The 23,071-nt window shown below is 39.9% G+C and overlaps 2 protein-coding genes across 16 annotated transcripts in view; one reads left to right on the top strand and one right to left on the bottom strand.

Annotated features, from left to right (window-relative positions):
* The window catches only part of SAMD3 (sterile alpha motif domain containing 3), a 52,701-nt gene extending 41,729 nt beyond the window's left edge, over positions 1–10,972 (top strand). For both annotated transcript variants that reach the window (XM_044755048.2, XM_044755047.2), the window contains 4 exons: positions 803–1,003; positions 7,146–7,317; positions 7,817–7,899; positions 8,126–10,972. In XM_044755048.2, coding sequence (XP_044610983.2) covers positions 803–1,003; positions 7,146–7,317; positions 7,817–7,899; positions 8,126–8,410 — 741 coding nt within the window. In that variant the 3' untranslated portion in view covers positions 8,411–10,972. The remainder of the gene's footprint in view (positions 1–802; positions 1,004–7,145; positions 7,318–7,816; positions 7,900–8,125) is intronic.
* Positions 10,973–11,864: 892 nt separating this feature from the next.
* The window catches only part of L3MBTL3 (L3MBTL histone methyl-lysine binding protein 3), a 113,864-nt gene continuing 102,657 nt past the window's right edge, over positions 11,865–23,071 (bottom strand). For all 14 annotated transcript variants that reach the window (XM_070496261.1, XM_044754551.2, XM_014847690.3 and 11 more), the window contains 3 exons: positions 18,310–18,479; positions 18,030–18,092; positions 11,865–12,760 (listed from right to left, as the gene is read on the bottom strand). In XM_070496261.1, coding sequence (XP_070352362.1) covers positions 12,617–12,760; positions 18,030–18,092; positions 18,310–18,479 — 377 coding nt within the window. In that variant the 3' untranslated portion in view covers positions 11,865–12,616. The remainder of the gene's footprint in view (positions 12,761–18,029; positions 18,093–18,309; positions 18,480–23,071) is intronic.

Below are 23,071 nucleotides of genomic sequence, written 5' to 3'. Positions count from 1 at the left end.
ATGATAGTCCTCCTATGTTCACAGATGGGGGGTTACCTGAAGCTTTCCTCATGCGCTTGTAAGTTTTAATGTAGGAGCGCTTCAGGCTCCTTATCATCGTTTACACACAACATCTGTTCACGTCTGGTCAGCTAGACAGTTTGTCAACTTGTTAATTCAAGTGCAGTTCAGCCCAGTGTCCTCTCAACTAATTTTTCTGAGAGATTTTTTTCTTGTCTCCTCAAAGCTGATTGCCTCAGATCTTTAATTAGAGTACGTGAGGTATTTAGCCGCCTCACCCCACCTCGATGGACAGTGAGTATAACTGACAGCTTGATGACTTAGCATCACAGAATATCCACTGTGATGATCTTGAATTTGGATTATATGCCACGGTACTGCAGCTCTAAAAGGTATTTAGAAAGGAGAAGAACAAACAATAACAAACCTTAATTTAAAAACTTTTTATCTCTTCTTAATATTTTGTCTTCTAAAATTTAAATGTGTAGGAATAAACAGCATCCTTTTAAGTGTGAAACTCCTGGATAATCTAGGTTTCCACAAGGAATATGTAGGGAATGAAGTATCTCTTACATTTGTCAAGAGAACAGATTATAGTTCCACAATAAGTAATTATTTGATTTGTTCACAGCATTAAAGACATTTGTTAAGCGCGTTCAAGGCCAAGTGTAGTCACACATGGTGGTGCTCACCTTATGAGTGCATTAAGAGTGCAATAATACCTTATAACTCAATTTTTCATGAAGTGTTAAACTGCCACTTGAAACATGGAACATACTGATATCCTGAAAATATTTTGCAGGAAGAAGCTATTTGTTTAGATTCTGAGGTAGACGAACATGTTCGCTGGTTCCAGCAAGAATATGTGAAAACAGAAAAGGATTGGAGAGAAATCGATAAGAGGATGAGCCAGACTTTGGATCTAAGAAGAAAGCTGATTGGGAGCAGAACGCCTCTGCAGGACGTTCTTACGATGTTTCCTTTCTTGAAGTGCCCTTATCAGGTATTTTTATTCCCTTATAATACTCTTTGATTATAGTGTACAAATTGATTTTCCTCTTTCCTCCTGGCGTGGTAACAGGACTATGTAGCAAGATGATGGGTGTGAATCTCGGTTGGGTGTGTGGGGCCCCAAGGACTGCAAATAGGACCATTTGGTAAGAATTTCTGGAAGCATATTCTGATAACACACACTGGCTGCCTTCAGATTTAAAGCGTTCCCTGTCATTGGACATACTGTGGAGGCTGGGGGACGACTACTTTAGGATATTTTGCCAGTGTGAATCATTTTCCCATTGTATGCATTTAGACCATCAAGATAGTTTATTAAGGAACTGTTAGTATGCAACATTACTCAAAATCTATTTCCATTATGATCACAGATCATTTCATAAAGTGGTCTTAAAATATATGAATTTTGGTGGGTAAATCAAATACCCTGCCTTTACTTAAGCTGGCCATTAATGGGTCCTATCACAATTTTAGAGTAATTTTAGCTGTAGTGTATAATGAAAGATCCTCAGAGTTTTTCCCTGAGAACACATTTCATGGAAGAATTCTGTGGGTGCAATTAAGAAAATCAAAAACGAAGAGTTTTACATATGCTGCTTCTTCCCTTAAAAAACTGAAATAAGAATTTGCCTGCATGTTTTATTTTACTAAAATGTCAATATCAAACATGTGAACTTACCATGTAGCAGGCATGTTCTAGCACATTGCATGGATTAATCTTGTCAGCAACCCTCCCTGGCTTATTGCTTGCACCAGTTCCCTTAATCTTTGGATTGCTGGGAACAGTAAAAGCCAGTAGCCCCTGGCTATTAGAAGAGTATGCCAGATTGACATACCTACAAAATATAGTTTTAAAGCAAAAACCTGTCAAAGCGATAGTCTATAAACTCTTGAAATGTAGGGAGCATGTTTTAGACATCCTAGTAGTTCCCAAAGTGCGAGCAGAGTGCTGTGTGTGAAATACAAATGAAATGCTGATTTTTTTTGAATGCTGAGTGAGTTCGTGGATGGCTGGTGTCTTGGTCTGCTTGGGATGCTGTAACAAAAATGCCATAGACTGGGTGGCTCATAAACAACAGAAATTTATTTCTCGAAGTTCTGGAAGCTGGGAAGTCCAAGATCAAGTCACTGGCAGATTCGGTGTCTGGTGAGGGGCCACTTCCTTGGTCATGAATGGCACTTTCTAGCTGTAACTTTCCATAGCTGAAGGTGCCAAGCTGGCACTCTTGGGTCTTTTGTATAGGGGCATTAATCCCATCCATGAGGACTCTGCTGTCAGGACCTAACCACTTTGAGAAGGCGCCACCTCCTAATATCACATTGGGCATTAGGTTTCAACATATGAATTTTTGGGGGACACAAACTTTCAGTCCATAGCAGTTGGTAAGGCTGCTCTGTCACTGATGTTGCAGCCTAAGGGTCTTCACTGGAGTGCAGCCTACAAAGGTTTAGTGATTAAAGTCGATGGGCCTTTCAGTGGCATTTCAAAGAACCATAGATGATAGTGAGTCTGAGGTCCAGCACAGCCTGAGTGAGGTGCAGAGAGGAGCTTTCAGACCTAAGGCTGCCATCTCTCATGTTTTGTCTACTTCTCTGTCTTTTTTCCCCATTCCCTCGGGTATTTTCCCCTTTATATCCAAAATATGGATTGGGGTATGACTTTTGTAATGACTGTACTTACTGAATAAAGTTGTCTATTTCTTGTTTTGAACATGAGAGTTAAACATTTTAGATTTCTTTGGGAAGTACCTCCCTAACTCAGCCTCGTGTAGCTAGCTAGAATTTACAATTTATAAAACCCTTGTTGTGCTTCCTAAAATAAAAGCAAGCTTGACCTTACTTACAAATACTCAGTTAACAAACAATCCTTGTAGTAGGCCAGCTGCCCGTGCTCCAAAACACCCCCACCACTTGTTGCTATACCATTGTGAAAACACTCCAAGCTTAGGGAGCCTGAGGACACAGGTGTGGCAACAGAGAGGCAGCCCGTGTGGAAGCTGGTCCCAGGAGTTTACACGAACCCTCCATCACCACCTACACTCATCAAGCTCCTCCTCTCAAAAAGCTTTCTCTCAACAGATAATTTAAAAATTAAAAATTTAAAAAACTGTCCTTTATTAGACTATCCGAAATATTATCAACTAGGAATTTGTGACTGGAATCTATTAGATGTGGCACAAGACAAGAAGGAGGGAGTTGAGGAGGGGAAAATATCAAACACAAATTTAAACAATTCCCCAAATTTTCCAATAAACCCTTTGAGATGCTAGTTTTCACCTTACCGAGAAACTATTTCAACAATCATTCAAAACTTAAGTGAAGTATGTAAGAATCACCAGCTAATACGATAAAGTCTGAAAGGAAAACGAAATCAAGGAATCTGAGTTTTGCTTTTGGCCATGGTGGAGTAACTGGTACTGGGCTTGCCTTCCCACCATTAACATGGATACATCTTGGAAGAAACATATGAGGCAACTGTGTCCGGGCATTGGATGGTAGGCATCACAGGACTCTGATCCTTATAAAAAAGGAACACATAGGATGTGCCCCAGCTTTCTACCCCAGGGTTACTTTCTAGATCATGGCACAGAAAGGTGGAAGCCAAGCAGAACATGGTGGTCTCTCTGAGCTGAACAGGAAGAGAGTAGAGTTTGGGAATGATGAAGCAGTTGGTATTTTCAGGACACGGTACTAGAGGAAAGATTGAGGGAGACAGAATTCTACATAGGATCCCCCAGAGGTCCTTGGCTGAAAGCTAGTCCTCATGGGACGAGATCCTGCAAAGCCATAAAGACAGAGGCTGCGACAGAACTGAAAGCTGATATCAGAGGCCACACAGTGTTGAAAAATAAGACTTCTGGCCAATCAGAGTGGAGAGACCTTGCTGAGCACCTTGGGTGTCCATCTGAGATGCCAGAAAGTCAAGACCTTATGTCCTAGACTTGAGTCAGGGGCATTCCCTAGGACTAAGGACAAAAACCAAAGTAGATCTGTCCAAACAATGATAAAGTCAAGTCTGGCAGGACCAGAAGGATTGACCAGTGATTTGACTGCCTTCCACAGCACATTTAACACCCTTTAAAGAAATACAGTCTAATCCAGACTCCAACTAGTGGGTCACTAGGGGTAATACTGAGCGGTGCCACTCTGGTTTCCGCTCCTCGATTCCTGGACCCAGGAATCTTGGCTGTGGGAGGAACAGCACCATATATTGGATGCTAATTTAGAGCATATACAGCCTTGTGGAGACTCTCTCCCCAGCCCTACAAGGAATTACTAGCTAACTAGTGCTCTGAGTCTTCAAAAGGCCATTCCACTGTTCTATCAAGCCAGCTGCCTCAGTGGGGTGGGGAACACAGTAAGACCAGTGAATTCCATGTATCATTACTGTGAGGCATCTCAACAGAGAAGTAGAATACATATAAAAAAGAACCAATTTGAAATTCAGAAGTGAAAAGAACATTTATCTAGAACAAAAACATCACTGGATAGGGAAATGCATACTGAGAAATGCAAAGAAAAGGTCTGTGAACTTGAAGATAGAGAGATCAACAGAAACTATCCAAGCTGAATAACAAAAAGGAGGATTAAGATTAGTAACCTCTGGGACAAAACCTGGGGTTGTGGAGAGAGGGGTTTTCTGTGGCTGGACATTCACAGCTAGGAGTTTGGCTACATGAGGTATGGGGAAAGTTTGTGCAAATAAGTAAATAAACTGAGGATAATGGGAGCAAGTTTCCTCACTGTTGAAAAGTTAGAATGTACAGAAAGGGAGGTTAGAATAAGCCCTGTGTTGTTGGGCTGGAATTGAAGGTATCAGTGTAAACTCATGGCATTTAATATTTATATAGATATATAAACAGATATAGATGTGTGTGTACAAATATACGCTTCCCAGCTTTGTTCTGTAAGAAATCCTAGAGCAATAACACCTCTGTAACAAGGAGCACATCTAGGGCTGAAATCTTGCTTTCTAAATACCATTCTCCATTAAAACGAACAAGAAGTCTTGGAGAAACAGCTGATTCCAGGGCTGGGGCAGAAAAAAGACAAGATGAGCCTGAGATAGCGTGGTGCCAGAAATTAAGGAAGTGCTCACAGACTAATAGGCTATGTCAAGAGGATACAAGAATCAGCTTGAAGCAGTTACCACTGGCCAAATCTGGACAATCTGAGGATTAACATAAATATTTATATTAATATAATTATATTTATAATATATTAATATAAGTATAATAATGCTTAAAATTAATAAATATAAAGTAAGGAACAGATTTATAACCATTTGAGTAAGATAGGAATTTATTAGTCTGTAGTGATATGAATAAACTAATAAATGTGGGAGAAGAGTAAGCTCTCTCCTACAGTAGAAAGCCAACTAATAAATTTAGAAAGAATGATGGAATTAGAAAATCACTATTTGGCAACTATCATAGTAATCTTTGATTCAGGCAAGAATCATCAATGGATGCCAAATCTCATGGATGAAAGTTACAGGAGGAGCAAGATATTTACATAAATGCGAAGTCTTTCTCCATAAAATATTTACAACTATTAATAAGTACAACCTATATATTAACTTTACAGTGAAGAAACCTGAAGATTCCACCTTAACCAAGTGATAAAAGTTAGTATCTTTAATAATGGGGTCAATTACCATCTTCCTGATGTAGTGAGAGGGGCTAGCATTCTTGCTAAAAATGCATAAATCATGAAGAAACATCTTACAAACCTAGAATGAGGGATATTCCACAAAGGGATTGGCCTCTACTTTTCAAAAATGTCAAGGAATATAAGGTAGAACCACAAAGATGTTTCAGACAGAAGGAGACCAGAGGCATGAGACCTAAATCTCACATGTGTTCCTGCATTAGATCCTGGACTTACAAAGAGCATGACAGGAACAACGGGCGAGCTTGAATCGGGTCGGTGGAGTAGATTTTCCTGATTTCATCAGTTATGCTGTGGTTATGTAGGAGCGTGTCCCTGTACTTAGGAAACACGCAATGACGAGTTAAGGGGAAGGGGGCATCATGTTTACTTTCTTTCAAATGGATCACAATTATTAGCATAGGGGAAGTTGCACGAAAGGCATTCGTGATCACTACTATTTCTGCAACTTTAATGTAAACTTGAAATTATTTCAAAATAAAAGGTTAAAAAACATTTCTAGCCTATGTGCCCAGGGAAGCGGAGGAATATTCATCTTCTTCTTGCTTTACTTCACAACTCCCTTCTGAAGAAGCCCCTTTTAGGGTATTAATCTAGATTAGTGGTCCACTGAGGGCTTCCTGCTAACAGAGCCGCTATACCTTCATGAGAATGTGCATTCCAGTTTTCTGATAACTTTTGGACCTAATATTTGGGCAATTTATGATCTACCAAAATATCCAAGGAACCATGAGACCCAGAGGGTAGTATCTAACAGTTCTTTCCAGAGTTTTAGGGAAAGCAATGACTACATTAATTCTTACTAGTGTGAGTGATGAATAGTCTTAGAAGGTCACTCTGTCCAAAAAAGTGGGGGGCAGGACAGCGGGGGTGGAATTCTTTGAGGGGAAGAACTTAGGCAGTGGCAGGAAGTGCTTTGACCTTGAAGTCAAATCTCCTACCCGTAAACTGTTTTTGACTCTTATTTTTGTCTGACCTTACAGAATCTGTAAAGCTCTCTACTCTCCCCTTAGGATATTATTATTAGTTATTTTTCAAGGTTTGCCTCCTAAAACCTAACAGTTTTCTTTTTTGCCTCTGGTTGGACACCAGAGGCAAAAAAACTGTAACACTGGAGTTTACCCAAAGAAATGTAAGATCCTAGAATCTTAGCTGGGTAACCCAAATAGCCAAAATGCACATATATACTTTGGAACCCTCATTTAGTTGAATCTGCAGCCAGAGTTTTAATTCTATGGGCTTAGAAGTTTGCCATGTCCATTCTTTATCTCTTCCTGTTCGCTTTCGGCTTCCGTTCTTCTCTTCTCCTCTGTCTTTATTTCTCCTCTAAAGCTACTCAAACGTCTAGTATATATTTTAAACTAGCATTCAAAGCTTAGTATAATCCTAAACAGTTATTTGCTTCCTTACATTCTATGCAATAGCTTTTCTTGTGATCTGAATTGTTTTTCTCCTTTTTTCAGATGTTCAGAGAATTCCAACTTCTTACAAGGACAGATATCTATAAGAAAACAAGCCACATTTTGGAGTCCTATTCAGAAAATATACTGACCTCTTTTTCAGTGGTGGACAATCCAATCTATATCGCATTGCAAGAAAAAATGAAACAGCACACAGATGAAGACATGTTGAAACGTGAGTAACCCAGAGGGGTGGGGTGATCTGGTCTCAGTTATCTGTATAATTCAGGATAATTAGGAAAGTTCTGTTTTGGTAATAAGTAAAATTTAGTGAAACAACGTGAGCAAAAGAAAAAAGCATTTCTCAAATAGGAGGAGTTGAGATATAGATTTAAAAAATGCACTCAAAATTGTAAAATTATATTTAGGGAACGAGTAATCTGTTAATTTCATAATATGAGGTACAAGGTAAAGCATGGTAAAATCATCCTGGCTGATGGATGTCACCGTCTTCTGGAGGCTGTGATCTGGAGGGCCGAACATGAGATCTTGAATGTTTATTAGAAGGGGATGTTGGTTGAAAATGGTTGCAAAGCACTGATCTAAGAGGGGTAGCTTCTCTGTAGAAGGTAACGATTTAAAAAAAAAATCCAGAAGTTTTAATACTGGCTTTGCTTACAATAAGTGGGAAAAGCTTATTTTTACCTGGACTGTGAGCGTGTTTGCTTTGACAGATATGAAGATGACGGCCACATGTTTACTCCTACCAGACGTTTTTGGGGATGACCCCAGCCTTTTTGTCATTGTGAATGAGAAGGTATGCAGTGTATCAATGATCATTGGTTTGACATTTCACACCCTCACATAATTTATTTGAAAGCAGGACACTGGTCTATTTTGAAATGTTTTGTCATATTTACAAATATGCTAAACAATGCAACAGCTCATTTATTATAGTATCATGGCTAAACTGAGGCACCTTTTATTATTTAGCTATTTTACACATCACAAAGTGGTGACTCTGTTAAATATCTTTTTTTCAGGTGCAAGTGTCCACGCCTGTGTTAGAAGTTAAGAACCCTTTCAACATCGATGTCTGTGAATTTTCTTTGTATTTAGAAAAAGAGAGACTCGTGAAGATGGATGACTGTGTTACGGCCTTGGCTGCTCTCATAGCCGCCTTTCGTGTATTTGGGATTGAGTGTCCAAGAAGACTGTCCCAAACCCTCAACTTCCTAGAGACACTGATTTTTGATATGCACAGTCCCTATTTTCCTTCTGTGAATGAACAGGAAAAGGAAGTAGGATTTCAATACCCAGTCGCTTAATGATCATGCCAAATGTTATATCTGAATTGATCTGTGGGACAGCTGAACTTTATGCAAAGCTGTTCTGATTCAGGGTTGTGGTAAGGGGTGGGGATTAGAAAATCATCTAGTCTCAAAGGTGTGAGTGAATTTTCGTGCCTTCTCTCTTTACACTTAGATTCACTTAAGTTCACTTTACACTTAAGTTCTTTGTGAAATTCTGTAATAAACTACTACTTAAAGAGCTGTTTATTTTTGAGTTCTAAGAAATTCCATGGTGCAAGTTACACTTTCAAGGGTGCATTAGTTTTTAAAAGACACTACGCTTCAGATTTGTCCAAATCCTTTGGATTAGGATATGACTTTGCACTTAACTCAATGTGCCCACCTTTGAAAGACTTAACACCCAGGAGCTGCACCTGTGCGGCCCGTGGGCTCCCTCTTTGGTCTGAATATTGCTTGAAAACATTTTGAACTTGAACACTTTAAGAAGACGCACATATTCCCCAGTTCTTTTTCCCCTAGCTCGCCTGCCTGGCTCTGAGTGTTCTGGTTGGTTTCCTTCAATCACATTGTTGAGAACAAGGGCTGCTTCATTCCTGAGGTCTCCTTACTGCTGGACCATCCTCTGATCACCTGTGGCCTGTGTCATCTTCCACTGCTTCCCTCCCTTGAGGTACAGCGGTGCACCTGGTTCTTGTCTCCTCACATGGTTGCTGGGTTTCCCTGGCCTTGACCTTGGGTGTTCACGTCTGCCCTGGCTGCTCCGTGGGCATGTCTGGATCTGCAATACGGACCTGGCTTCTCACTCCACGGCCCCTTGGGTACCAGCTTCTAGTTCTCAGGTTAGGCCCCTTCCTAGACCTGCTCTCCAGCGTCTCTTCAGGAGACCTGGTCCTGGTTCCTCACCCAGCCCAGGGTCCCATGTTGTAAGTCCACTCCTTCTGTTCATAACATTGGCTACACAAGTACTTTGTAGGTCTATCAAGACTGAGTGTATCTCGCTCTTTTCCAAGTATTTCAAAAGGAAAACTACAACACTACAGTTTTAAGGTGCCCCTTGCTGTCATCATCACAATATCAATGTTACTCATCAGTTTTGATAGAACAGGTCAGTTTAGAGACTCAACAGATTTCAGTAGGTAATACTTGCATCACAATGTGATGAGCATTTCCTGGGTTACTTCATCAAATTAAGTTTTTAAAAAAGTTTATGAAGAAAGGGGGCTCACATGAATTATTGCAGAAATATTTTCATAACATACATCTCTGGAAATACTGTACAATACTTATTCTAATACCTTCTTCTCTATAAGGACTGTTCATTAAAATGCTTAAGTCAATGAGATAAAAGAAAATGAAAGGTCACCTGCCCACTTCCACGACGACTACTCCCCAACCACAAGAATGGACAGGCGGAGTGAGTAACAATTCGGTACACGTCATTTTTGCACAAACTATTCCCTATTCCACAGCTGCCATTTCTTCCCTTTCACGAGAATGTGCCTTTAGTTCCTTACAAACTTTCCTTTATTTCCCCCAATTACTCCCTCCCCTCCTTTCATGTGTTTCACAATCTGATTCCTCTTCTCCCAAATGCATTTGCCAAGTTCGCAATGATTCCCTTCCTTAGGAGGTCCACAGTCTCTATGGCTGAAGCTGAATGAAAGCCTCTGTGTGCCTTTAGGCTGGGCCAGAGGGACAGGGGTGGAGCTGCAGGGAACTGCAGGGAAGTTGGGCTGCAAACATGACACAGACCCGAGCTGACCACTGGGCAGATGCACGGAAGCTTTATTGTCTCTTTCCATGGTGCATCTATCCCTAGTGTCCAGCACGGCCCTGCCACTTGATAATATTCAATATTGACTGACTAACATAACCCTATTTTCTTTGGAGGCTGAGTCCACTAAATCTAGAAGTTGCAAAATGGCAGCCTGGGGCCACATTTCAACCTGCAGACAGGTCTCACTTGGGTTGCAGTGTTTGTAGTTTTTTAAAATGTCTTTAGATGGGAATCAGGCTCCACATTTTCCAACTCTCCCTTTGTCTTACCCCAAGCCTGCTTCTCTCATTTCAGGGACCTCCCTGTCATCATAGCTCCCTATTTCCCCTGCTAAAACTTACACTACATCCCCGGGATGGAATGGTGAGAAGGTTTTCACTTCTTGCAGTCGACTGTTCCACCCTAAGGGTGCTTAATACCCCACCTCTAACATAACAACAAGCTGCTTAGAATGAGCGATGTTTTCAGTAAGACTTCAAAGTCCCTTTTGTTATAATATATGCTTTAAACCAGAAAGGAAAAATCCCCAATGGGCGTGAATCCTGTGTGACCAAACAATATAATTTGTGAATTTTTTTGTGTGTCATTCTACATCATCCGGGACATAGTTTGACAAACAATTCTGAATCCTACAGATCCATTAAACAGCTATTAGTGTCCATATGTCTGATATTGTTCCTGCTCTCTTTTTGCTCCTATTTGACAAGCTTTCTTAAAAATCATACATGTATAAAAAATATCTGCAATTAAGATTTTATTTCATTCATGTCAGATATAACAAGTGCAACCTGAATGTACAAATTCTGAACAAAACATAAAAAAAAGGGAAAAAATCCAGCAGCGAAAAACTTATTTAAGCAGAGTCATGCAAAGAAATGAATGGGACACTGCAGATGTCGCACACCCTGTTTTACTTGTAATTCTGACAAATGTAAAGACCTGCTCAGGGGACTTCAGAGGGACATCAAGTCCTACATCAGGAAAAACGAGAGCAACTAAGGAGAGAGGTGGAACTTTCCCCAGAATTCAGACAGCATGCTGCAAACTTACTTTCTACTTTTAAAATAGTCCTGAAGAAATGTCCGACCCTGGAATTAGAAATTACATCCAAGGGCTGATAAGACAATTTACCTCCTGCACTGGAAATGCATTCTTGCAAAAGAAACACCACCGCTACCAGCTTATAGGTCATCAAGGGCTTTCCTTTAGAAGGCATCAGTATGCTTATACACTGAGGCAAACTGCTTGGAGAGAGGAAGCTTCCAAAACAGAGGTTTTGAATAATTGCCTTGGGAAATCGCCTCCCTGATCTGCGAGCATTTAGAAGCTTTGTGTTGACTGGTGTTGTCCCTCACACCCTGCCCTTTCAGTAAAATCTCTATACTCCCTCTTCAGTCAACCCCGAAGAAAATCTTTGGGTTGAAAATCCTTGGGTTTGGAAGACACTGCAAGATCTGAGACACAGCTCTGTGCAGATTAGTGTTTCTATTGACAGAACAAGCCCTTCATCCATTTCTGAAGAGCACCAGGTACCTTGATGACCATGAGAGAGAAGCTGAAGATAATCTCATAAACAGTTCAAGATCCTTACAAACACGCCACTTCCCCACCCCAAATGTAACTGCATATTCCCCTGATCCTACTGGACGCTTGTAAACACACAGGGCACCTCAATGTACGAGACTGATGCCATTCAAATACATCACCTAATTTATTTATGTTTATATATTTTATTTTTCAATTCCATCATTTATATACATGTTTTTGGTAATTATCGTAAAGATGCTGGTGAAAAGTAATCTGTTTAACATTTCATAATACGTGCAAAAGTAAAAACACTGATTTAAAGAAAAGTAATTTTTACAACTATTCAGCCCCAACAAATTATGACAAGCAGTTAGGCAATATCATGACTTGCAAAGTTATACTTAGCATAATGTTGCAATTCAAAATATGGCACAGAATTAATACACATAACAGTCCCACCGGCTACACTTAGCCAGGTTTTGACTAATTTGGTTTAAGTTGAAATTTGATTATATAAAAAGATTCCTGAAAGTAGTGAAAAAGAAACAGTGTACATGAAAGAGAATTCAACAATGTTTACAAAATGCCAAAAGTTCTTACTCTGCCCTCCCTTTATCCATAAATAATTAATGAAGTCCCCTTGCCCCCCACCCCCAGCCTCAAAAAGATTTACAAAGATAAATTTAGCTCAGTGAACAGAACCAAAAGATGACTGTTGTTCGACAGTACCTGGTTAAAAGCTCGAGCACTTTCATAGGAATTCATATACATTGTCTCTTGGGGAATATAAATAATCTGATAGCATCGCTCTTTTCAGTTTTGGAGACTTCTCACTTAGGAGTTATAACTGTCCTTGTGCTTTGAATAAAACATGAGCTTTAAAGCAGAAAGCTGATGGTATTCAAAATTCACCATCTTCAAAGTTCATTGTGAGAGTTCTTCTCTGCTGCTTTGAACATCAGGATGGAATTGAAAATTTTGAGAGCAGGGCCCAGCTTAATGCTCATTATTTTAACAATGTCTGTTTGGGTCATAAGCAGAAATGCTTCTCCATCGATTTGCTGAAATGGGAGGAAAAGACCAAGATTGTGAATTAATTGGATACAGTGCTGTGGGAAATACTCAGGGTTAAATTATCAGCTGTCTTCTACACAGCAACACTAAGACCGCACAGACAGCACATCCCGTGCACCAACAGCATTTGCTAATAAACAGACCCTTCTTATCGAAAACAACACACCCAAATGTGGACTGGGAGCAAAGTAAAATTCATCTGAAAAATCAAGAAATCAGCCCACAGGAAAATGGAAGTGGCCGAACCTTCCTGTGATTACTCTGCTTCAGGCACCGAGTTGAGAAGAATTTGGAGAAATCTGAGGTGCCTCAAATCCAGTTCCTATCATGGTAGGTTTTAGAATGAGAGAAGAGGTACTCAAATGTTTATGGATATAAACAAAGGAATTCAGGCAAACATTTCAGCTACATGCTAACAATTTTTTTTTAATTAGCCTTCTGCCATGAAGAAAAAAACATCAGTGATAACACGCATTTCTAAAGTGGCCACAATTATTCTTCACATACAGAAGAAAAGCAGTTACTAACAAGGGCAATCAACAGTGTGATTGGAAGAACACGAGATTGCTGTTAAGAGATGTAGACTCTGCTGGTTCTCCTCCTACTCGGGTAACTATGAGAAGTGCCTTTCCCCCTCTGCATCTGTTCTAAGACTAAAAGTCTGTGCCTCTACAGAATAGAGCACTTTGAGGATCAAAGATACAACTCTAGGAGGATGACATCTGGTTTTTGGGCAGAGCAAAGGAGCAGAGCCATTTTGTATGATTTTCAGCTCTTGAGGAGTTCCACTATCTTAAAAAAATTAATTCACTTAATTCACTTCTCTTTCAGCTTTCCCATTTTGCACAAAAAGTAAAACACACATTTGTTCTCTGCCTCAGAGTCCACTGGAATCCTTGACGGCAATGTACAGGTCTGGGTTGCACTGTGTCCCTCTCAAGTTCCTATGTGGAAGTCTAACCTCCAATAACCTCAGAGTGTGACCTGATTCAGAAACAGGGTCACTGCAGATGTAATTAGTTAAGCCAAGGTCACAGTAGAGTAGGCTGGGCCCCTAATCCAAGATGACTAGTGTCCTTATTAAAAGGGGAAATTTGGATCCAGAGACAGGCACATATAGAGGGGAGACGATGTGAGGACAAGGAAACAACACCAGCTATTAGCCAACGAGAGAGGCCTGGACCAGGTCCTAGGAAGGAAGCAACCCACCCTGTCAACACCTTGACTTCTCTCCTTCCTCAGACTTCTGGCCTCCAGAATTGGGTGACAATGGATTTCTGCTGTTGAAGCTACTGGTTTATGGTACTTTGTCACAGCAGCCCTCAGAAACTAATTCTACTCTAAATTCTATAAACAGTTCACTAAACAAAGGCTGATATAATTAGCTATTTCTTAAGATTTTCCTCTCTCCTCTAAAAATAAAAACCTGTAGACACAAAATGCCTATTTACTTAATCAGTAAGAACTAGAGTCATCTTATCCAACTTTAGTTAACAATTACATGGAAAAAGTTTGCTAAAAGTTTTCAGCAAGGAAATATCCTCTTGTCTTAAGTGAGGAGGAAAGACATGCCCATGGTAATTTCCAAGTGTGAGGAGTGACATGGCAGGTATGAGAAACATTCTACTGTTTTGGGGAAGCATTTGGTCTGGTCTCATTTGCTTGTGCTAGGACAGCCCTCTGCGAAAGCAAGGCCAAGCAGAGAGGCAGATCTATGAACACTCCACTCAACCGAGGCAGACCTCAGCAGAACAAATGGTCTGACAGAAGTCTGCTAAATCATTAATGAAAATAACAGCTCACACACCGGTTCCCAAGGAGTTAACTACAAAGACTGTATGGTTTATCATAACCAGGCCCGACGGAGTCTCCTCCTGAGACTACGGAAGAGTTTAACGTGGCTGATGACTGATGAAAAGGAAGGTTCAGAGAACTGTGAGGCTGGGATCTGAAAGTCAGGAGTGGGATGAGGAGGGTAAGCTTGGTTGATTATTATTTTTAAGGTTACACTGGAAAGAACAAAATCATCTTGAGGTTAGTGCCCAACAGTGCATTACATACAGGCTGCTTGGATGTGTGGCCATAGGACAAGCCTCAATTGGAAGGAAGTAAACTTAACTTAAGAAAGTACTCTCGAGCCAGCCTTAGCGGTTAAAGTTCAGCGTGCTCCAGTACGGCAGCCAGGGGTTTGGTTTTCAGACACAGAACCACACCACTCATCTGTGAGGAGCCATGCTGTGGTGGTGGCTCACATAGAAGAACTAGAAGGACCTACACCTGGAATATACAACTATGTACTGGGGCTTTGAGGAGGAAAAAAGGAAAAAAAAGAGAGGAAGATTGGCAACAGAAAAAAAAAAAGTACTTTCTAAGAACTATGATCACTGTCGTGTATTACCGGGTTTATTTTTCATTAGTTTGCTTTAGCACTGCACAAACTGGTCTAACTCTAGAGACTAAACATCTTGTGAAAGGCCCAAAACCCTGGGGGAGGGTTTGGAACCCAGGGCTCTCGTCTTCCATTTCATCACTCTTTCCACTAAGCACTCATGGTTCTTTCCCAATGTTTCAACTATGCAAACCATGGTGACATGCTCTATAAATGTCCTTCTCAGAGTGTAAAGGTGTGAGTTTATTCACTCAACAAAGATTTATTAAACATCTATTATATGCCTGACACTCCTCTTGGGCTTGGGCATATAGCAGAGAATAAAACAGATAAAAACAAGCAAGTAAGTAAACAAAAACTCCTTGTGGAGTTTCCATTCTAGTAGTAGGAGACGGACTATACGCAACAAAACAATAAATAAGCAAATTAATCGGTAGTTAATTAACAGTCACTAATTCCAAAAGGTGATGGGTGTTATGAGAAACCAGCTGGTTAGGGAGATGAGTGGGCAGTAGGGCAGGGACAGCTGTGTGGTGGCAGGTGGCAATTTCACACAGGACAGTTGGGTAGGATGACTGAGAAGTGGCCTCTGAGCGGAGGGAGTGAGCCAGGTGAACATCTGGAGGAGAAGCGCTGCAGGCAGAAGGAAGAGCCAGAGAAAGCCGGACGACCTGAGGAACAGCAAGGAGGCCAGCGTGTGCAACAGTGTAAGTGATGCGCAGGTCAGGAGGTGAGAGGGGGAATGGGGTGTCAGACTCTAGGCCCTTGTGAGGATTTTGGCTTTTACTCTGATTTAACTACTGGAAGGCTCTGAAGGGAGGAGCGACATGATTTGACTTAGGTTTTAGCAGGACCACCCTGGCTATGCTGGGAACAGATCGTAGAGGATCAAAAAGAGAAGCAGGGAGACTGGGTAGCAGGTTAGTGCCCTAATCCAGGTGGGAGATGATGGTGGCTCAGACCAGAGACGTAGTGGTGGAGGTAAAGATAGTCGGAATCCCCGTATGTCTTTAAAACACACCCAGGAGGATTTTCAACATTAGATGTGGGGTACGTAAGAGAAAGAGAAGTCAAGGATGGTTTCAAATAACAGTCCATCCTAACACCTGTACTTTCCCTTTTAGAGATGACTTAACAAGACTTTAGATTTGTTGTATGGTTTACATCTAAGACTCAAAACCCAAACCTGCTGACCTTGTGAGACATTTGAGAGCAAGGACTGTGTCCTACTCTCTCTGAATCAACCCTCTCACCAGAGCCTTACACAGAGTAACATACACATGGTAGGAATTTAACACAAGTTCTCAGGGTGAATGAATAATGGGATGAATGAATATATGAATGATACATGTGGAGGGGAATATTCACTGTCTCACTCTTCAAAAGAAGGATCTAGCTCTGAGGATATTTGGTGCCTGAGGAGCGCCCCAAAGATAATACGCCATGAGGAAAAAATTATTCAAAGAAACAACACGTCATTTGAGTTTGAATCTTATTTAAACTAAATATACAGAGTAAATCTATATGGATTGTCTAGATAGCAACGGAACCAAAAACATGATTTACAAAATAGACATACTATAGACTTATTTTTTAAATGTTTTACCATTTTCAAAGGTAATGACTGCATGACTCTTTCAAAGAAACAGCAAGAGCTCCCTGCAGGCATCTAAGGCTGTTCAGAGATGGAAAACTAACAGAGAGCGGTCCACAAAGACACTTAGGAGTCAGGAGCTAAGGAAAGAAACTCAAAGTCGAAATAACTTTCGATTAAAGATCAACTAGAAAGAAGACAAAACATTTCTGAAAGAAGAGCAGAAATCAGAGAAAGGATGTTGAAAATCAGACAGTATCCATCTAAAGCATTAATGAAACCTAACAGTATAAGGACACTGGCGACAAGTGGCTGGAGTCCTAGCTGTCCCCACACGACCAAGATGCTCTTAAATGAAAGTGTACTGTTCTCATCAGCTGGGACTAAATATAGGAGCAAGCAAGGCGTATAGGCTTCTAACAGTAGACAGCAGATGCTGGAGAAAGCCTTATGAGATTACTTAGTCTCCTTTCTACCTTCTCGTAGCCAAGATCAGAGTAATAATTGACCGTTCTGCTTGGAGGAGCTGACAGGCAAGTGGCTTATTTTTAAAGGTCTCTAGTGAAAAGAGTCTCCTTCTGTACTCAAATAACATTACTTCTAGTGTAGGGAGAAACTGAATTCCTTTGTTCTAATGGTCAATGCAGATGATACAGGCATTTTCAACTACCTGTCCAAAACTTCAATGAAAGGGATGGTTGCATTATAATATCATCCCTTACATTGAAGTTTTGGACAGGTAGTTGAAAACAACTAATAAAGGAATCTTCCAGTAGACTTCAATGAGTATCAGTTGTTGGAAACCTTACTGAGAAATACATAAGATCTAAGGGTCTGTCTTAACAATAATGGTAATATTATTTATTATAAGGGTCAAATGGACTTAATCATGGTGGTGTTAAAATGGTCTTTGAAAATAAAATAATTTCACTTTATTAAAAATAAAATGTTGCTTATTTGTTACTTTGGTTTCTTCCTGTGCTATAAACTATATAAATGCATGCTATTAAGTTTTGTGGGTTTTTTTTTAATGAGTCTAGCGCTACTGCTGTGGGGCATCAAAATGGTACAAACACATCCTTTGCATCCGGTCTTATACAAAGACATTTTCATACAACTGATTAATGCTGCTTGTTAGATAACTGCATCAATTAGTCAATTTCAACATAACCCATCTCTTCCGCCCTCTTCCAATTCAGAACATTTCACCCTTCACTGTGTTTCACGGTTTGATCCCATGAAGTAACACACTGCAATTTAGTGCAACACTTACTTCATCTTTAAATACCTTTCCATGTTCTTCACACCCAGGTAAGCTCTGTATGAATTCTGAGACCTGTCAAAAATAGTATCAAAATTCCAATTTAAAAAAGAAGTCAGAATCTAAATGCCACAGCTTTAAAATACTTACCCTATACGTTTTCCTTGTTTGTCTCAGAGTAATTTCTTCTCTTTCAGAAAAAAAGACTAAACCCACACACGTTCATCATGTCCCCTCCTTAAGCCCAGGCTCCTTTATCTGGTCCCTGACAGACAAAGAAAACGAAATATACCTCGTCTGTGCTCCATTTGGAAACTTTACTGGCAGGAATGCCGGCAACCGTTGGGAGAAGCTTGCTCTGCTGCTCCCAGCGCAAGGGCAGACATGGAATTGGAGACTTAAAGGACAGAAAGACAGCTGACCGACGCTGGGCCTGCTGCACGCTGGGCTCTTCCCGGGCACCTGGCGGAGTGAAACAGATGGGAAATCACCCTCTGAGAAGCAGTAAAAAAACATCCCAAATGCCATGTGTCTACCCCACACGAGTTGCAGGGGGCCAGTTAAAGCACAGATTCCCTTCCACACACATTCATGGAATAATTACACTCTCCTTTGTCTTTACTGAAAGTCACCATAAGAAACAACCCATAAATTCAACTTACATGTTTGCCACCTCACCCGTCATTGAAGACATGCGTCATTATGTCAGTCAATGTTGCCTCTTTAAGGCTTCAGGTGGGAAACCTGCCTCAGAGCTTTGGGGATGAGAAAAATAACTCTCACCTGAGGAAATTATATTTGTTCCCCTTTCAGCTTTGGATGTTGTAAAGGTGACAGCCAAGCCGTGTGCTCAAGTGCAGCCACTGAGTTGACCTGTAGCTACCATACTTCTCCTCTCCTTTTATCTCAGCTCTGTGCTTTCCACTTCTATTTACTAATCATATTGACTTTTTAAATAGCTAACAATTTTTTTGACAGAGGATATGAAATTATTGCAATAAAAATAAAAAAGCAGAAAGGCAAATGCTTTTGTCATTTTTCTTTTGTGAAGGACAAAACTGAAACTACAGAATATTCTATTTATCTGCTGAATCTTCTGAATCCAAACCTAGTTTACTGCTGCTCTCCTATAACAGCCATTTTCTAAGCAAATGATTTTTTGTCCTTGGAACACTCAACTTAGAGTTTGTCAATAATTATCTCCTGGAGACCTTTTAGAACAGAAATCTTTTCTGGAAACAACTTACTCAAAGCCCATGAGAAGAAAGGCACCTCCCGACATTTACTCTGCCCCCTAGACACCAGCTCAGCTACACCGATGCTTTCATTCCACCACAAATCTTTGCCAAGTGGTTACCTAGTTTAGTTTTTGGTATCTCTATGCATATTTTAAACTTTTTGCCTTGAGGATTTACAGCAAGCTACACAAATCCTAAGTGTACAGCTCAAAGCATTTTCACAAAGTGAACAGACCCACATAACCACCACCCAGATGAAGAATCATGACAGCACACCTAGAACAACCCCTTCCAATTAACACCCCACGCAGCGAGGGCAACCACATCCCTGACTTCTAACACCACTGACTCTTTCACCCTCCCTCTGCATGGCAGTTAGATAACACTTTGGTATCTGGCTGCTTTCTCTCAACAGCATGTCTGTGAGATTCAGCCACATTGCTGTTTGTGGCTGTAGCTCACCTGCTCTTTGCTGTACGATTTCTCATTGCTATGAATATTTCACAATTAATTTAGAGCTGATGGATTTTGAGCTGGTTTTCTTTTTTGGCTATTACCAACAGCGCTGCTGGGAACACTCATGTATTTGCCTTTTCTCACACACATGTATGCATTTCTGTTGTACACATACTGAAAAGTGGAACTTGGTGGTTATAGTGTTTGTGTTCATTAAGCTTCAGCAAATTCTGCCAGTTTTCCAAAATAGTTGGACAGTACATACTCACTGACAGTGTAAGAGTGTTCCAAATGCCCCATGACGTCACCCACATATGGTACTGTCTATCTTTCTCATCTTAACCATTTTGGTGGGTGTGTGGCGGTTTAATTACATTGTGGTTAAAACTGCATTTGTCTGATGACTAATGAAGTTGACAATCTCTTCCTATTTATGGGCCATATGGAGAACCTCTCTTTTGTGAGTACTTATTTATGTTTTATGCCCATTTTTCCATTGGGTCGTCTTGCCTTTTTCTTACTGGTTTGTAGAAGATATCTGCATATACTCTGGGTAGGAATCCTTTCTTGGAAATATATATCACCAATATCTCCTCCCACTCTGTGTCTGCTTTTTTACTCTCTTAATAGGGTCGTTTGATAAACAAAAGTTCTTAATAGCAATAAAGCTCAATTTATTAATTTTTTCTTTTATGGTTAGTGCTTTGAATGTCTATTGAAGAAATCTTTGCTTATCCCAAGGTCCTGAAAATAGTCTCTTCTGTTTTCCTCTAAACACCTCTTGTTTTTTTGTTCACATTTAGATCTATGATCCATTTGAATGATGTAAAGATCAGTATTCATGGTTTTTTTCACATGGATGTCGAACTGCCCAGCCACGACTTAATGAAAACACCATCCTTTCCCCACTGTACTGCAATGCCAGCTTAAACATAAATATATATATGTGTGTGTTTCCAGATTCTCTATGCTCTTCTACTAGTCTCTACACACCAATCCACAGATTGTAATTACCATCACTGCATAAGGGTACTGATATCTGTGATCTTGGTCTTCTACAAGACTGCCTTAACTCTCTTTATCCCTTTGCATTTCCATATAAGTTTTAGGATCGGCTTGTAAAAAAATAAAATGCTAGGATTTAAATTGGGATTACCACTGAATATAGATCAATTTGGTGAGAAACAACATCATCACCATATCGAATCTTTCAATCCAAGAACAAGGTATATGCCTCTACTCCTTTGGGTCTTCTTTAATATCTCTCTTCAATGCTTTGTCATTTTCATGTGGAGGTCTGCACATCTTTTGTTAAATGTATTCCTATGTATCTGATGTTTTCTATCGCTATTATAAGTGGTACAGTTTCTTAAAAATTTAATTCCTACTGTTCTGTTGTGGTTCTTTAATTTTTTCTCTTAAACCAGCCTAATCTAAATTTTGAATTGCTCTGAATGTTAGAAAGCCACTGTGCTAAATAAAAAACTATATATGCCTCACTGGAGCTAAGAGTCACTCATTGGTCCTGGTTCTATCTGAGTGAGCTCATACAGAAAAATGTATCTGCTTCACATGAAACATTTCAATACTTTAAGTATTTTTTAAAAACCCATCATAACTCCTCTTTCCACATTTCATTCAATGAATTTCACATAATTGGTTTTAAGGTTTTAGATTCTCATCCTGTTTTACTGAATATTTATACGCCAAACATATAAACCCATACCAGTTTGTTTTTCTTCTTTTTAAATTGCCCAGAGTTCAAGATGTTTTTGTTAAGCATAAATATGAGGTAACTTAAAAACATCCCTTAATCTCAGATATATTCCTAACAGTTTAGCAACTATTTGAAATACAATATTTGTAAATCTTTCATGAGGCAGGCTTATATGAAATGGTAATATTTTTAGTTCCGCACGAATAAAACAACAGAGCTTACTTTATACTTTGTAACTTGTATTCTGACTACTTGCCACATAATAAGCATCAGTCTTTCCCAAAGCCATACACTTCCTTCTATCACTGTTTATATTCTCTTGACACTTGGTACTCTTCACTTTCATCGGAGCTCTATTCTATTTTCACTCTATTTCCTGCTAAAATTATATTATTCACAGTCCATTTCTAATGCTCCTACATCATTATTTCTTAGAAAAATAACTGAGCCATTCTAAAGAAATGACTAAAAACCCTACAGCACCTGTATTTCTGGTAGCTTCTGCATGTCTTTGAAGCTGATACTGTATATAGACTAGACACATCCACCACTCCAATCCTAACACCGACTGTGCATCCTTCACTTTAGGACCCTCCTTCCTCTTGCTGATTCCTTCCTGCTGACTCATGCCCTGGAGCCAGCAGTATTTTCTAGAAACGGGGCGAAAGTAGTGCTTACCAGCCATAGAACATGCCATTGCTTTGGAAACATAACAATGTGTTAGGCATGATCCCAATCCAAGAGGATGAAGAAAGCAACTTCATTTGAGTGAGTGTGTATTTGATTCCTTGAATTGTACAGAAATGTGACACCAGGTTTTTATTTCACTGTATGACATAGACTAAAATAAATGCAAATAGACTTCGGCTCCAGGAGCCAAGAGTGAGGAAGAGTAGGTCTGAATGTGCACAATGTGCTTCAGAAGACAAAGCCTTTTGTCCTGAAAGACATTTCTGCCACCATCATTTATGAGGGTCACATTTCTTGCCCCCCTCCCCTCAAACTATTTACCTGTGTAAAAATAATACTTTTAAAGGAGTTTTCTGTATTTCTGGAAGTTTCCTGAAGTGAGAATTTATCAAAGGCATATGGTCAAACTGTCTTCTCATCTGCTCCACTTGGATTCAGGTTTTGTGCTGAACCCATGGTTCTTTAGTTGGACTTAATTCTCTAGCACTGGACACAGAACTGACAGGGTGATTTCCAGGACTGGTTCTCAGCAATCCCTGCAAAGCACTATCACTTAGAAACTTTGCAATTTGTCTAGAAACTAAATGACTTTTAATGCTTTATGAATATCAGGGGTAGGTATTTCTGGTACAACCTGAGGAAGGGAAGGAAGGAGGCAGAGGGAGGAAGAAGCATTCTTGACAAAAGTAAGCGAGATACTGAAATTCTTTGAAGTGGCTTTAGGGATATATGACCATAAGTTCCTCCTCCAATAAAAAGCAATATCTCTGTGGTATTTTCTCTGTTCAAAAAATGTTTTTGTTTAGATTACTCAGAATAGAAATAGGATGGAAATGCTTAGGCAAAGGTGGGTTAAAAATATTTTAGGCTGATTGAGAATAACTAAAATTAGTACATATGAGGAATGTTAATTCTTTCTGATTCTTGTTCCAACAAGTGATAAGTTTTATTTG

This window comes from Equus asinus, chromosome 24, assembly GCF_041296235.1.
Source record: "Equus asinus isolate D_3611 breed Donkey chromosome 24, EquAss-T2T_v2, whole genome shotgun sequence".
Classification (NCBI taxonomy): domain Eukaryota; kingdom Metazoa; phylum Chordata; class Mammalia; order Perissodactyla; family Equidae; genus Equus; species Equus asinus.
Note: the sequence above shows the minus strand (reverse complement) of the source record. Positions and strands in the feature narration are given on the sequence as shown.